Source organism: Protomyctophum parallelum (assembly GCF_964188405.1).
Source record: "Protomyctophum parallelum genome assembly, chromosome: 2".
Classification (NCBI taxonomy): domain Eukaryota; kingdom Metazoa; phylum Chordata; class Actinopteri; order Myctophiformes; family Myctophidae; genus Protomyctophum; species Protomyctophum parallelum.
The window spans coordinates 29,873,509-29,887,130 of NC_139699.1; the positions used below are offsets into that span (position 1 = coordinate 29,873,509).

Here is a 13,622-nt window from a genome sequence, read left to right on the forward strand (position 1 = left end):
AGCCCAAGAATATTTTAAATTAGTTTGACACCCCTGTATAAAATGATTTTAAGGTGATGTACTGTAAGTGAAGTTTATTGTTAAAAAGTCAAAACTCAGTCCAACACTAGATTAAAATACCAGTATGTTGCCACCTAACAAATACAATTTATATAAATGTGCAGCATAGGCTAGGAAGAGCAGGGGGTTGTTAACCAAGGAGAGAAATGAAGCGGACAGTAAAGTTTTTAGATTCTTGCTCAACCCTTTTGCACCATAACTTTTTAAAACTGAATGAAATGATTCTCGTTGATGCTCATGCTCTAAATGAATATAAAACATTTCCTGATAATAAGTTGGATCTATAGAGGTTTCCTTGTCCAATGCCTGAATATAAACCTCATTTATGACCAAAGTTTTTATAATCAAGACCTGAGACGCAAAAATCAATCCTTGCTCTGAGATGTTTGACTGACCTCTTATACTCAGTGTCGATCTTTCCCCCACAATTTGTAATTGAGGGAGATCAAAAGTCGAGAGTCTCCCGCTGGAAATGCAGCCGTGGGCTGTTCTCACTGTAGAACTGACTGTACCAGCGCCTGTGCTTCAGGATGGCCGAATCCTCCTTTACCAGGAGAGGCTTAGAGATGAACTTCTTATTGTTCCAGACCATTACATCTCGCTCAAACTGGACAGAAGCAGAAAAGTTTGACATAATATGAGCACACTATTAATATTTATACATTTAGTATCAATGATTATAGTATAATCAACAAGTTATTTTGAGATTGGAATCCAATTAATAATGAATATTATAATAAATGCAAATGAAGTTTGACATAAAATTCTACAAATAAAGTTGCGCACAGTAGATCCCAAATCTCCATCAGAAGGCATGGTCTAATAATAATACTAATACACTCTGATAAAGTTTATATTTGTGTGTGTCAGTACTTAAAATATAAAATAACAAGTGTGAACCAATGTAGCCAATATTATATAGGGTATAGGGCATTGTATCGCTAGATTGAGATATTCGGCATAAATATCGAGGTATGTAATGTTGTCCATATGCAGCCCTAGTGCAAGCACATGTGCAGCCCCCTCAGATACTTAGCAAATAAGGTTTTTCTTGGGGGAAACTCTGCATAGGGATCAGCCTTTAGACTTTAGACTGTGGACATTCATACTGTTGTCCTGTACACTGTTAATTATATTAAAATGGTTTTATCTTGTGTTCATCTATCATGTGTTTATCTATTGATTATGCTCTTTCTTTCTTTTGCATGATTTGTGTTTTATTTTCACCGCTCTCGGCGCTCTCCCTCAAAAGGCCTTGACTTTTGCCAGGCCACAGTTCATTTTCTTTAGCCTAGTTGAATTTATTTGGAGGAATCGAGGATAGTAGTAGTAGAAGTATTAGTAGTATATGAGATTAGCTGCACACAGAGAGACTGCTGCAATGCAACCCATTCTCAGTTTGTACTTGGAAATCTTAGACCAACACATCACCTCTTGGCTGGGGCTATCATGTGCATTGTCTACTCTAAATCACACATAGCTGACACCACTGTTGGGAATTGAACCTGGATTCAATAATCAAGCCTTTTTAATTGACTTCATCTTCCATTGTAACACATTTAATTATACCACCTATCTTTCACAAAAATGTTAGAACTGGCTTAATATCAAGTTACAATGAAGAAGGAAAAGCGGGTATGTGTCACTGTACCTGGATACACTCTGCTTTGAGAATGAGTTTGGGCACCAGAGGAGGGATATTAGACTGGAAGAAGATGGTGTGCGACACCATTTGCAGTAGTGGCTCCACTGGAGTCACACAGTGCATTATCACCCCTCGACCCAAGAAACTATGGTCAAACAATAGAAAGACCACTCCTGGGCCAACCTATAATGTTTACAATTAGACAAGTGAAGAGTTAATTTATGAAAACATAAAGTTCATAAGTGTATTTGATACAGGTATATACTGTCCATTGTATGTGTTCTCTCCTGGGGGGAGTGACACCCCTTTTGTTGTACCATATCAATATTAGTCTGGTCAACACCAACTGCCTGATACAGTGTCAGTGAGCTGTACCACTGGTAGGCTGAGGCTCAATTCATTTTCCAATAATAATAATCGCTCAACCACAGAACACATATTTTCATCAGTTTTCATATTTGAATGCACAGCGCCCCTCGCCTGCCAAACAATTATCTACATACTAACTAGAGATACATTCAAAACAAACAGGCTAAATTAATACTTCATCACATGTATTTGTTTGCCTGTTGAAGTGACTCATGCCAGCATGTTTTGCAATTGAAAGAAAATGGTATACGACAATTACGGATGAATGGAGAAATTACGGGATGTAAACACTACACTACACACTCCAAAACCAAACGTGACTGTACTCACCCTCTGCAAATGAATGAGCCAACAAAACTTGTATGTGCTAATGATGAAATTGATAGAAGTGTCAGAACTAGGGGTTCCACAGCCAGATAAACCAAGATCAAATTAGCCTTCCCTGAAGTTCAGCTCAGACAACTTTTTTTCTCTGATTTGTAATTAGAGTCAAGCATTTAAAATGAATAACATTCATATAGATGTTGAAAAGAATATAGAGCTGTTTGTGTTTATCTATATGACTATAGGACAATCCTCTGAACCGAAGTAGATGACTCTCTGGATGCTGGCGTATCATTAAAAAGATGTTTAATAAATAGTCTACATTGTATTTGATTATTCAGCACTCTATTGTTTTTGCTATTTACTGTACCTGTCTAGCCACTACATCAACATCCAGCAGAGACAGGTGCCGTCCAAACATAGTAACAGTATGCTTCAGCAGCATCTGAGAACAATGTCCATTGGGTGCTGATTCTGGCTGCCATTGAACCTGGGAAACAAGCGCATGCACGCACGCACGCACGCACGCACGGACGCATGCACGCACGCACGCACGCACACACGCACGCACGCACGCACGCACGCACGCACGCACACACACACACACACACACACACACACACACACACACACACACACACACACACACACACACACACACACACACACACACACACACTTGAAGTGTAACAACATTGGTGGTTCTTGACTTAATACATAACATCCCAAGAGGAGACTTACTTTCCAGTGGTGTCGCCAGATCTTGCTGCTGGTGTAGCGTATATCCACTCCACTCAAAATACCTGGTGCATGTAAATGAGTCAGATGGGCCACATCTGCTGCATTCTCAGGAATTTCCTAATGAGGAGTGGGGGAGTGATATGTCATAAAGGTCACCGTTTATTGTTTGGTATCATTCACAGATCAAGCATATACAGTATATATTTTCTCCCAAGTGCTTCGGGTGGTGGCTCATGTAGGATTGTGTTCCTATCCTTTTTTTATTTTTGCGACCATAATTTCATGATGGAAACACACACCTCAATGTGGGCATTGATGTAGTGTTCAGTTCTTCCCCGGTAGACCCATTCTCCTCGTGTGATCTGTTCCTGTTCTGGAGTGGTCCACGATGGCTTCTGTCCATCACAGTGGAACCAAACCAGAATCAGTCCATTCACCTCACAGCTGTGCCAACACTGGACCTTGGCAAACTCTGGTACTGAAAGACAAAGGCAATAACTTCAGCCACCAAGTACAGTAATTTCCCTGCCTTCCTGGTGAGACAGATTAGTTGCATACATACTGGCAACCATTAGAGTTACACACTCAGTGCTACTGCACAGTGCGCAAGTATTGTATAACATTTATGAAAAATGATAAAACCTACATATATGTAGGCCTAGTACGCCTACATATAAATTATATCTGCATCGAACATGTCACTCAATTATTTATAATCTGGCGTCAGCCTGGTGGACCTTGCTGGAAAAGGAGTTTGTCACGTCAAACATGGACGAAACACCTCCACCAAACATGGTTGCTTTTTTGTGACGTACACCTGCTTCACTGTCAGGAAATCCCATGAGTGGGACTATAAATTTGTTCACATTCACAAAAGCTTCATTCACACTATTTCTTTTTCTTCAAATTAATGTGTTGAACATTTCACCTGCACTGAGCCAATGCTGTATGGTAAGAATCACCTTAATTTCATACCTTTCTCTGCATAAGGGATCTTTACACACTTTCCATCCTCGCCTCGAAACTGCCAACCATGGAATGGGCACTCTAGACAGCTCCCTACCACTCTTCCCCCCACAGCCAGATTGGCACCCAAGTGAGGGCAGTAGGCATCCACGACATAGGCCTTCCCATCCTCACCACGAAACACTGCAACTTGCTCACCTGGTTGGAAAAACAAATGGTTTAAAGATGCAATCTGTAAGGTTTTAATTACACGTTGAGTTTCAAGTAATACCTCTTGTTGTTAACCTATCCTGCATGATCTAAATTCGCAATAGAAATCATTAAATTCCCTTACCAAAGTTTAAGACTGAGCATGCATATCTTTTATATAATCCGTAAACATTTTTGATGTTGCTGCGTCTTCAGAGTGATTAAAAACAATAGCATTCAAACGCATGGTCATGTCTACTCTATACTGCTTATATATTTAAAAGATCTGTGTGCTCTAGTAGTGTTTTTGTCCAGGTTAGTCCCTTTAAGTTAGCCAAAGAGTCTTTTTGATTTATTTGTCACTTACTGTGATTAGGATTTACCAGGTTGATTTTTCCTATTTGCTTAATTGCCATCATTCAGTGATGAAGGATATACATTCAACATGTCAAATAAATAAATATAACTCAAATGTCGGCTTCTTTTTGCCCAAATCCCAACCATATCAGATACTTAGATTAGCAACATTAAAGATTATTTGCTTACTCATCTTTTATAGAGAGGTCTACCTACATTAGTTGTGCACTGTTATGTCTATAAATAATAAAATATTATATCTGCTGTTATTCTAATACAATCTATTTCAAGGAACTCACAATCAGTGAGAACAGATTCCCTCCTTGGGTATCATATTCCATGCTATCGGAGACCAAAATGTCTGAACACAGCGAATAGAAATAAGCCAAGAACACCAGTGTGGCAGTAGGCTACACTTTTACACGTTTCACTGAAGCTCAAGAGAGTTGTTCTCTGGTATTTTCAGATTTAGAATTGGCACCAAGCCAAACCATTTGAAATTTCAAAGTTAAATATAAAGGTTCACGCTCATTTTCAAGCAAGGCAAGGCTATAATGAGTATTAGGCTACAATAGACATTTGTCACCATGACATTCACATTCAAACAAAAATACTTTGTTTAGCGATTAAATGACAGAACAATGGCGATTCTGCATTTACAGATGAGACGTTTCCAAGCAACCAAACTGTCGTTGTGGACAACTTTGCAACATGATATGTTCTTATCAAATTCTAGAATGCATCAACAAACTATACTTTTTGGTGCACACACAATTGTCCACTACTGACAACTTTTCCTTGCTAATATAGAACAATACATGAAAACCAAAACCACTGGCAAATTAACAACTTTCAACCTGCCATCACTAATTTGGTCGTGTCATAATAGGCAGCAATTATATAATAATAATAATAATAATAATAAAGACGATTTACAAGTTCACGGTATAGACAAATTATATGACAAATGACTTTGAATAATGCAACAGTATAATACCATATGAATTTAGCATTTTGGGAATAGGCCTATATAGATAAGAAGAAAGAGTTTGAACTTCTGGTGGAGTTGACTTATCGTTTAACAGTTTCCCTAATGGCTACCCGTGTAGCCTATTGTATGTTGGAATCTTGCACCAAGTGGGCCGGGGTAACACAGGTGCACGGTGCAGATACAGTCATCATCATCACTGTCCCGAGACACAGGCTGTGCATGGGAACTCAGCACTCTAGCTGGCTACCTTGCAGATGTGATCAGATCGGTAGCAGGGCATCGATTCGATGAACAACAACTAACAACTAATGCTAATTGGCACATGACACAATAATGTTACTAATACGCACATGCAGCATAAAATAATGACATTCGTTTTTTATTTTGAAACAGAGCTAGACTCAGTCAGTCATACCTAAAACAGACACACTTTTGACACCGCCACGTTCAAGCATGTGTGAATCCATCACTCGATACCAGCCATTCGGGTAGACGGGCGGCAGTTCACCAGTTTTTCGTCTACGACGCACTTCGTTTGCAGCTTGAGCGCGGGATCGACCATCCTCAGCAACATATCCTACATCATCCGGCGCTTTCAGCAGCTCCAGAGGACATAACAGCAGTCTGTATAGACAGCTTACGACAAGGAGAGACATGCAGGCGATTATGCAAACCACAGCGCGTAGCGGAGCCCCAATCAGCCCCGTTTTTCTCCAGATCTGGTACCCATTGCTTATGGGGTCCAGTGGATCCCCCACCTGCATGATGATTATGGCACCCAGTCCCATGCATATCCCGATGATGACAGCTAGATTCCCACTACACATGTTGGGGTCGTCGGTCTGTCCATCCATCTGTTCACGGGGAGCTGTGGCTGGCTGCGCAGCCTGGAACTTTCCAAGTTGCGTGCCAAGGCACTGTGTATAGTCCAGATCCAGAATGACAGCGAGCGGGAGTCTGCGGGACGGTGTTCTAAAGCATTTGGCACGCAAATGTGGGGCCGGCCGGTTGCCTAGTTGCCTAGTGCCATACCAGATTAAACTAGAAAGCAGTTCCCTGCAGAAACTGCGTGGGCTCGCCAAAAGACGCAATGTATATAATGTACAGTAGAAAATGTATTAAAGCTGAAGGAAAAGTTAAAAAAAAGAATGTATACAAATTTGTAAAAAGAATAAGCATAAATAACTGCATTAAGCGGAAATAAAGTATGTGGGAGTAGTATGATGCCCCAAAAGTGGCAGAATAAAGTAAGTAGGCCTAAAGTATTACTAGTGTCTACTAATGATTTGTATATGAATAATGCTTTACAATGTATTCTTGATGAATTAAGAAAAAGTAAAAAAGAAAAAGAAAATCCAATGAGTATACAGAAATAGCATACTTTTACATGTAAAAAGAAGGTTCAAATAGCATATAGGCCTATCTTTAAAAGCATAAACACAATGATTATTGATAATGGTCTAAGATTTTTTCTTTAAATGTAATTTTTTTATATTAAGTTCTTTATTAAAAGTTTTTTCTTTTTAATTTGTAAGTGTTTTTAAATTTTTAAATTTTTTTCCATTTTCTTTTAATTTTTTTATTTTCTTTAAATTTTTTCTAATTTCTTTTTTAATTAAAAAAATGAGAAAAATTTAAAAAACATTTTCTTTTTTTATTAAAGTATTTGTTTTATAAACGTGTGTGCGTGCGTGCATGTGTGCGTGCGCTTGCGCTTGCGAGAGCTGTGTAAAGGCCAGCCAATAGGAAGACAGGGTGTGTGTGTGCGTGCGTGCGTGCATGCTCTTGTGAGAGCTGTGTAAAGGCCAGCCAATTGCACAAATAGCAGACCTACAAGCTCACAAGGTATCGCAGAGCAACTCATTGAGATCTTGTAACTTTAATGTCAAGCCCTGTAATTAAGCCCTTATATGTCTCAGCTGTGGAAGTAAAAAGAGTTCTACTACTTGCCAGCACTATGACTGGGGGAAACTATGCCCGAACAAATTGCTCTATCGCAAAAAGTAAAAGTCGAATGCAAATATTTTTTTCGCTGTGAGTGGCCTGAGATATTGAGGTACACCATGTGCGATTGTGGTGTTGGTACGAACGAATTTGTTTGGTACATTTTCAAGGAAAGATTTTCACTTTCCACACTCTAGTGAAAGAAGCCCCGCACTCTAAGTTGGCACTAATTAGGCGAAACGGCCTGCGATTGAACTGCGATTTCGGAAAAACCGTTTAACGTATTCGAATACGGTTTGAACCACGAAAAGGTCCAGAGTCGTGTGAGCTTTCTAAAGTTTAAATCACGTTTCTACGACAAAGTATGCCAGAGTAATGAGGCTGCAAAAGTGAGGTTGATTTAGAGATAAATCCCATACATTGTCAATGGGAGGAAAAAACTATAAATAAAGTTAAATATTTTAAAAAGTATAAACTTTTTCAAAACAACTTTTTCACCAATGAAAGTTCGAAGATAGATGAACATTATAAAGTTTGAATGAAGTTTCAAAGTGAAAGTATGACGGAGTAATAAGAGCTCAAAAACGTTAACTGTGAAAAATGGGACCTTTCTTCCATCGACTCTCACTATAAAGAATGTAAAAAAAAGTTAAAAAGTATAAAACTTTGTAAAAAAAAAAAAACAAGCATAAATATCTGCAAAGAGCTGAACAGTTTGAAGTTTGAACTAAATTTCTAGTATAAAGTATGCGGAAGTAGTTACGTGACAAAAAAAAGAGCGGAAATTGGAATAAAGAAGAAGCGGAATAAATATAGACTGGCAATAACTATTGTGTGCTCGCTGTGGCGAGCCCACAAATAAACTGGCAGTAACAATTATGTGCTCGCTGAGGCGAGCCCACAATAAAACATCGGACTTCCGGTAGTGGCCTTCAAAGTAAGACGATGACCCTTAAGTCCCAACTTAAGTGAATAACTTTATAGTGCACACTGCACAGATATACAAATAGCCTTTATTTACAGCCTTCTTAGCTTGTTTTTGTATTAACAGTATGCTAGTATACTCTTGGCTACTGCTAATACAAATGATAATACAATAAATAATAAGTAAATCAATTTTCAAAGCAGAACCAGTCCATTTCCGGCAGAACTGTATAGATATTTGCTTGCTCATTTGATGCTGATGCAGCTACACACAGTTCTATGGTTCTGTGCGCCTTGTCCATTTACAACCTTTTCCCGCTAGATGTCGCCTGTGGGCGACAGTTCATCGTAAACGCTGGCCAAAGCCAGCCCAAAGCACTTCCAAAATTGGAGTTGACACTGCGGGGGAGGTCTGGAATCTGGATCATCAGCAGCACCGTGTTGTGTGATCACTGTAGTGGTCCACCTCCTCAAGATATGCATTTTCATACTCCATAATGTGGAGTATTAAACCATTGTCTCTAAATGTTTGTATGTCTTTAAATGTTTTGATGAATTGAACAATGTGGACCCTGTTGTAAACAAGTGTAATGCTTAATTGGGTCGTCCACTCACAGTTGACAGTCTTTGTATTGAGTTTGTGCTTAAAATGTACTGTAAATTCTACAAACTGTTAATAAATATTTCAATCAATCAATCAATTATATTCTCCCTACTGCAATAAGCAGTATAGCCTAGCCCTAGCCTATATGGACTATTACGTAGGCTAATTAGGCTACTGTGTGACTGTCAACATTGTGTAAGGTATAATTAATAATACCTATATGTATTCTTTATGGTAGGCCTATGTCATTTTGTAATGATAATTGACAAGGAAACGCGTCATGCGTTTGCCTGCATGGCAACTGTGCATAAGCCAAAACAACATGGTTCTGTTTATTACGCATGCACGCAGCGCAGGCGTGCGTAATAAACAGTTCACGGGCCAAGCTACACCGGGCATGTGTGCGTTTGACGTAAGCGCACTGCGCGCACAACATCGCCCGGTGTAGCCCGGCCGTCAGAGTGCATTGCACTAGCTCTGGTCCGGGTTGTGAGAGTTGTTGTGCGTTCGACGTGCGTGATTAGCCTATGTATTCATTGGATTGTGTCATTGTGCATAGTGGCAAGTCTCACGTCTTCAGATTCCCAATCCGCAGAAAAGCTCGCTCGTATAGCGTCTGCGATGAACGTGCGTGCTGGAACAGGGGTGTTTGTTCTGTCCTTGATGCCCATTCCCATCTCCTATGTATTCAATTCCCTCATGTACAGCAACAGGTAAAGTGCGCGACGTCAGGGCATGAGAATTTAAGAACAATGGATTTGATCACTTTAGAATTATTAACATTGTGTTTTGTCCTTATAGCACCGAAGCAGGTTTCTTTGCTGGGTGTACAACAGTTCTTACCCTAGCAATTTCAGCCTGTTTTTTGATCAAGAAGGTCCCTGAAGATCCACTCTTCTATGGTATGCCTACAGTTCAAACTGTAATAAAGAGCTCTCTTTATGCAAAATTTTAATATTTTGATGAGGCCTATTGCTGTTTATTTTATGTAGGCTAATATAGACTTCATATTTCATAGCTTAGTTTAGGCCTACTTTTCATCCAGTTCACATAGCCTATATATAGTAAACATGTCATGTGTGTACCTCCTCCAGTGTATGCAGTCAATGCATTTATGAGTGTGGTGAATTTGATCATTGGGCTTGAACAGGACAACATCATTGATGACTTCATGACCTTTTATCTCAAGGAGGCAAGTATTGACCTTTACCTCAGTAAAGAAATATGTTTGTGAACATATTAATGTCCACAAAGTGAACTTATGTTGTCTGTTTTTCAGGCAGAACCTCATATAAAGACAGCTCATGGACACATGATGTCCTACTGGGATGGTTGTGTACACTATCTTGTATATCTTCTCATGGTTGCTGCAATTACTTGGGGGTAGGTTAAGTATAGGCCTGAAACTATCAATTATCGTTAATAGCGATTATTATATTGATGACTTTTTACATTAATTGCATAACCAAGAAGTGGGTTTTGGGATATTTATTTAGTGTATTCATGAATCAACATGAAAATAGTTCACTAAACCTATTTGTCTGATTTCTACTTTGCCGAACAGCAGTGTCATGCAAAAATATAATAGCCTATAATAATATAGGAGTTACTGTAAACACTCAACAACAATAGGTGTGTTATGATTTTACAGAGATAGCTACAGAGCCATCGGACTCTACTGGGTGGGATCCTTTCTCATGCATGTTATAGTCTACATTCTTGGAAATGCTGTGGGTGAGTAGTACACACTAAAAATAATGCAGTGCAGCAGCAGTCTGTTACACCCTCAACCCCATTATGTTTCCACCAGCAATAATGAAGCCCCAAACAAGTCAGTACTGCAGACCTTTTTGTAAAAGTTTGAGTCGAGTGACTTAAAACAGTCATATGCACAATTATTTACAATTGAACACAACACACTGTCATGATCTGCTCTTCACAGGGAAGTATGGAATTCGTCTTTATAGTCCTCTCTTCCATCTCCATGCGCTATATGTGTTGGTGTCTGTCTGGGCCTGCTTCCGCATCTTTAGCCAGCCTTCTGCGTGGGATGTTCCGTTTCTGGTAGGAACCACTGGCTGCAAGCCAACCAACCTGTATTGATTGAATTACATATAGCTAAACGGTTTCATATTGCAGGATGTTAGGTATTTTCAGCCTATGATGAGACATCATGGTTTGATTAACAACATGCTGATGTTGCTCATTCAGGACATCCAGGAGGCCCAGAAAAAAAGCTTAGCACAAAGGCCTCTGGATGTCCTATTTATCATCTACCTCATACCTGCTCTTGCTTTCTGCATCTTCAGAGGCCTGGTGAGTTTAACCACATTGTTCACCAAGCTAGCAACTAGCATACTGACTTAACATACTGAAATAGAATAATCACTTTACGTAGAGAACCATACATCTCATTAGTGTGTTTTAGGTTGTGCTGGACTGTCCCAGTGAATGGTGTCAACAGTACATACTACAATATGAGCCGTACTTGAAGGACCCTTCAGCGTATCCCAGAATACAGGTATAAAATAAGTGGGGGTTTCCTTATTTGCAGAACATTGTAATATTCATTATGATAATGTTTTACATTTCTTTGTAGCTATGGATTAATGTGCAGATCTAAAACAGATCAAGCAACAGTGTTTATATTTGTCAGATGCTGGTGAACATGCTGTACTCTGGGCCATACTATATCATCACTCTATATGGACTGTTGGTCCCAGGATGTGTGTGGATGCCAGACCTCACCCTGGTACATTCTGGGGCACTGGCCCACGTAAGTGCCATCAATGGGAACTTATACTGTATGTATTGAAGATTGAAGATACAAACCAGTCACTGGTTCAGGTTCTCACAGCACTTACTTCTTATACAGGAAGTCAATAGTATAGTATAATTTTACTTTAGAAAATATTCCTTAAAAAAAAAAAATATATATATATATATATATATATATATATATGGATGGCTTATACTGTTGTGCAGAAACCCCTTTCTACTTTTTTATACTTTTCAAAACAGCAGCTGTTCCTTTGTAATTAATTGCAGTATAGCTAGGACAAAATAACTGGGGGTCTTAACACATACACAGCAACAGGGTTGGGTTGTTGACATCCAAGCCCAAAAAAATATGCTCTGAACAAAGAGGGAACCAATCAGATTGCAACAATACAGGTTGGTGTGTCAGACATCAGGAACAAAAGCAGTTGCTAACGTAAGACAAGTAGGAACGTGGTACTCACGTGACGTCCGCTGTTTAGCCAAACTATAAATAGAGAAGCTGGTACTTGATCTATTGGAGGAGGCAGTCAGATACAAATACAAATTGTTGGATACCATTAACAAACATACATTCTTCACAATAGGAACAACCAAGTGACATGTTGACTTGTAACTTTTAAGTGAATATAATAATTTATAAAGATCTGTTATAGTACGCCCAGTTAAACCGATTAAACCCTCTAGACTTGGTAAACTGGAGCTGAGTTGGCTCTGTACTTGCTCTTAGCCTCGCATCACCAGCTATTCCACAGCGGAGGAAAGCCTGGTATTAGTTCCAAACTGGCCAGTGTGATCCGGTCTAGGCCACCCCTCGCTACGGAAATAAAAGATAGATATAGCAAACAAATGATTCCTATGAGCTAAACTACACGTAGGCCCTAAAATGATGATGCCCTTGATCGCGGGGAATTATTTTAGGTGATGCTTGGTTCCGGCTTGGCAGCGTTAGTCTTTTCAAAAGACTAAAAGATATTTAGTCGACTAGACTAACACTTAACTATTTCAGATGACTAAATATGACATCACTAAACTAAATGGTGTCATTCAGACTAAATCAGAATTAGCTGTTATTTCCACTCCTGACCAGATCAGAAACCCGAAAATGGTATTGATCCCAGGCTACTTTTTTAGCAAATATCTTTGCCTAAAATACAAAAATACCTTGCGAGCATTAAGATCGGCTATTTTTGGCTAATGTTCCCCCCATAATATGGATGCTGGGGTTCAAGTGGTCAAAAACTGGGAAGGTGTCATTACTGTCATTTGTCTCTTTCTCCCCCATATCTCGTTCTTTCCTCTCCTACTCTCACTTCATAGGCTCAGTTCTGTCATATGGGAGCATCGATGCATACTCGAACACCGTTCTCCTACAGAGTGCCTGCTGACAGCCAGACAGTGTTCCTGCTGCTCAACCTCCTGTATGCTCTGGTTCCTCAGGCTCTGTGCTACCGCTGTGTCACCAGACCAGCCTTCTTCCTAAGGCCCACCTCCCCTGACAAAAAGGACTGAATGAAAGTATGAATAAATTAGAACTGGGCAATTAAACGAACATATTTGTATATTAATTATATAGTTATTTAGAGCCAATAGCGGATTTCATTTTGCTCATGTAGGTTAATGTAATAATTGAGAAATAGATTACAAAACATTATGTTTTTTCTCATATCAACGAATTGGCATGAATAATTCAAATAAATTGTTCAACAAAATGGATTAGTCTTATTAAC

General features: G+C 39.3%; 2 protein-coding genes across 2 annotated transcripts; one reads left to right on the forward strand and one right to left on the reverse strand.

The window, feature by feature from the left end:
• Window positions 1-505: 505 nt before the first annotated feature.
• Window positions 506-6,496, reverse strand: LOC310854590 (cholesterol 7-desaturase nvd; the record flags this gene model as incomplete). The annotated part of the gene is made up of 7 exons (XM_083759266.1): window positions 506-667; window positions 1,712-1,888; window positions 2,769-2,888; window positions 3,140-3,256; window positions 3,439-3,617; window positions 4,115-4,303; window positions 6,058-6,496. 7 exons carry the CDS (start codon window positions 6,494-6,496, stop codon window positions 506-508), a joined length of 1,383 nt encoding a protein of 460 aa, XP_083615392.1.
• Window positions 6,497-9,691: 3,195 nt separating this feature from the next.
• LOC310853756 (transmembrane 6 superfamily member 1-like) lies at window positions 9,692-13,477 on the forward strand. The gene is made up of 10 exons (XM_083758180.1): window positions 9,692-9,827; window positions 9,916-10,016; window positions 10,209-10,310; window positions 10,398-10,497; window positions 10,766-10,848; window positions 11,057-11,178; window positions 11,326-11,430; window positions 11,543-11,635; window positions 11,771-11,890; window positions 13,213-13,477. Exons 1-10 carry the CDS (start codon window positions 9,736-9,738, stop codon window positions 13,402-13,404), a joined length of 1,110 nt encoding a protein of 369 aa, XP_083614306.1. The 5' UTR covers window positions 9,692-9,735; the 3' UTR covers window positions 13,405-13,477.
• The last annotated feature ends 145 nt before the right edge of the window (window positions 13,478-13,622 follow it).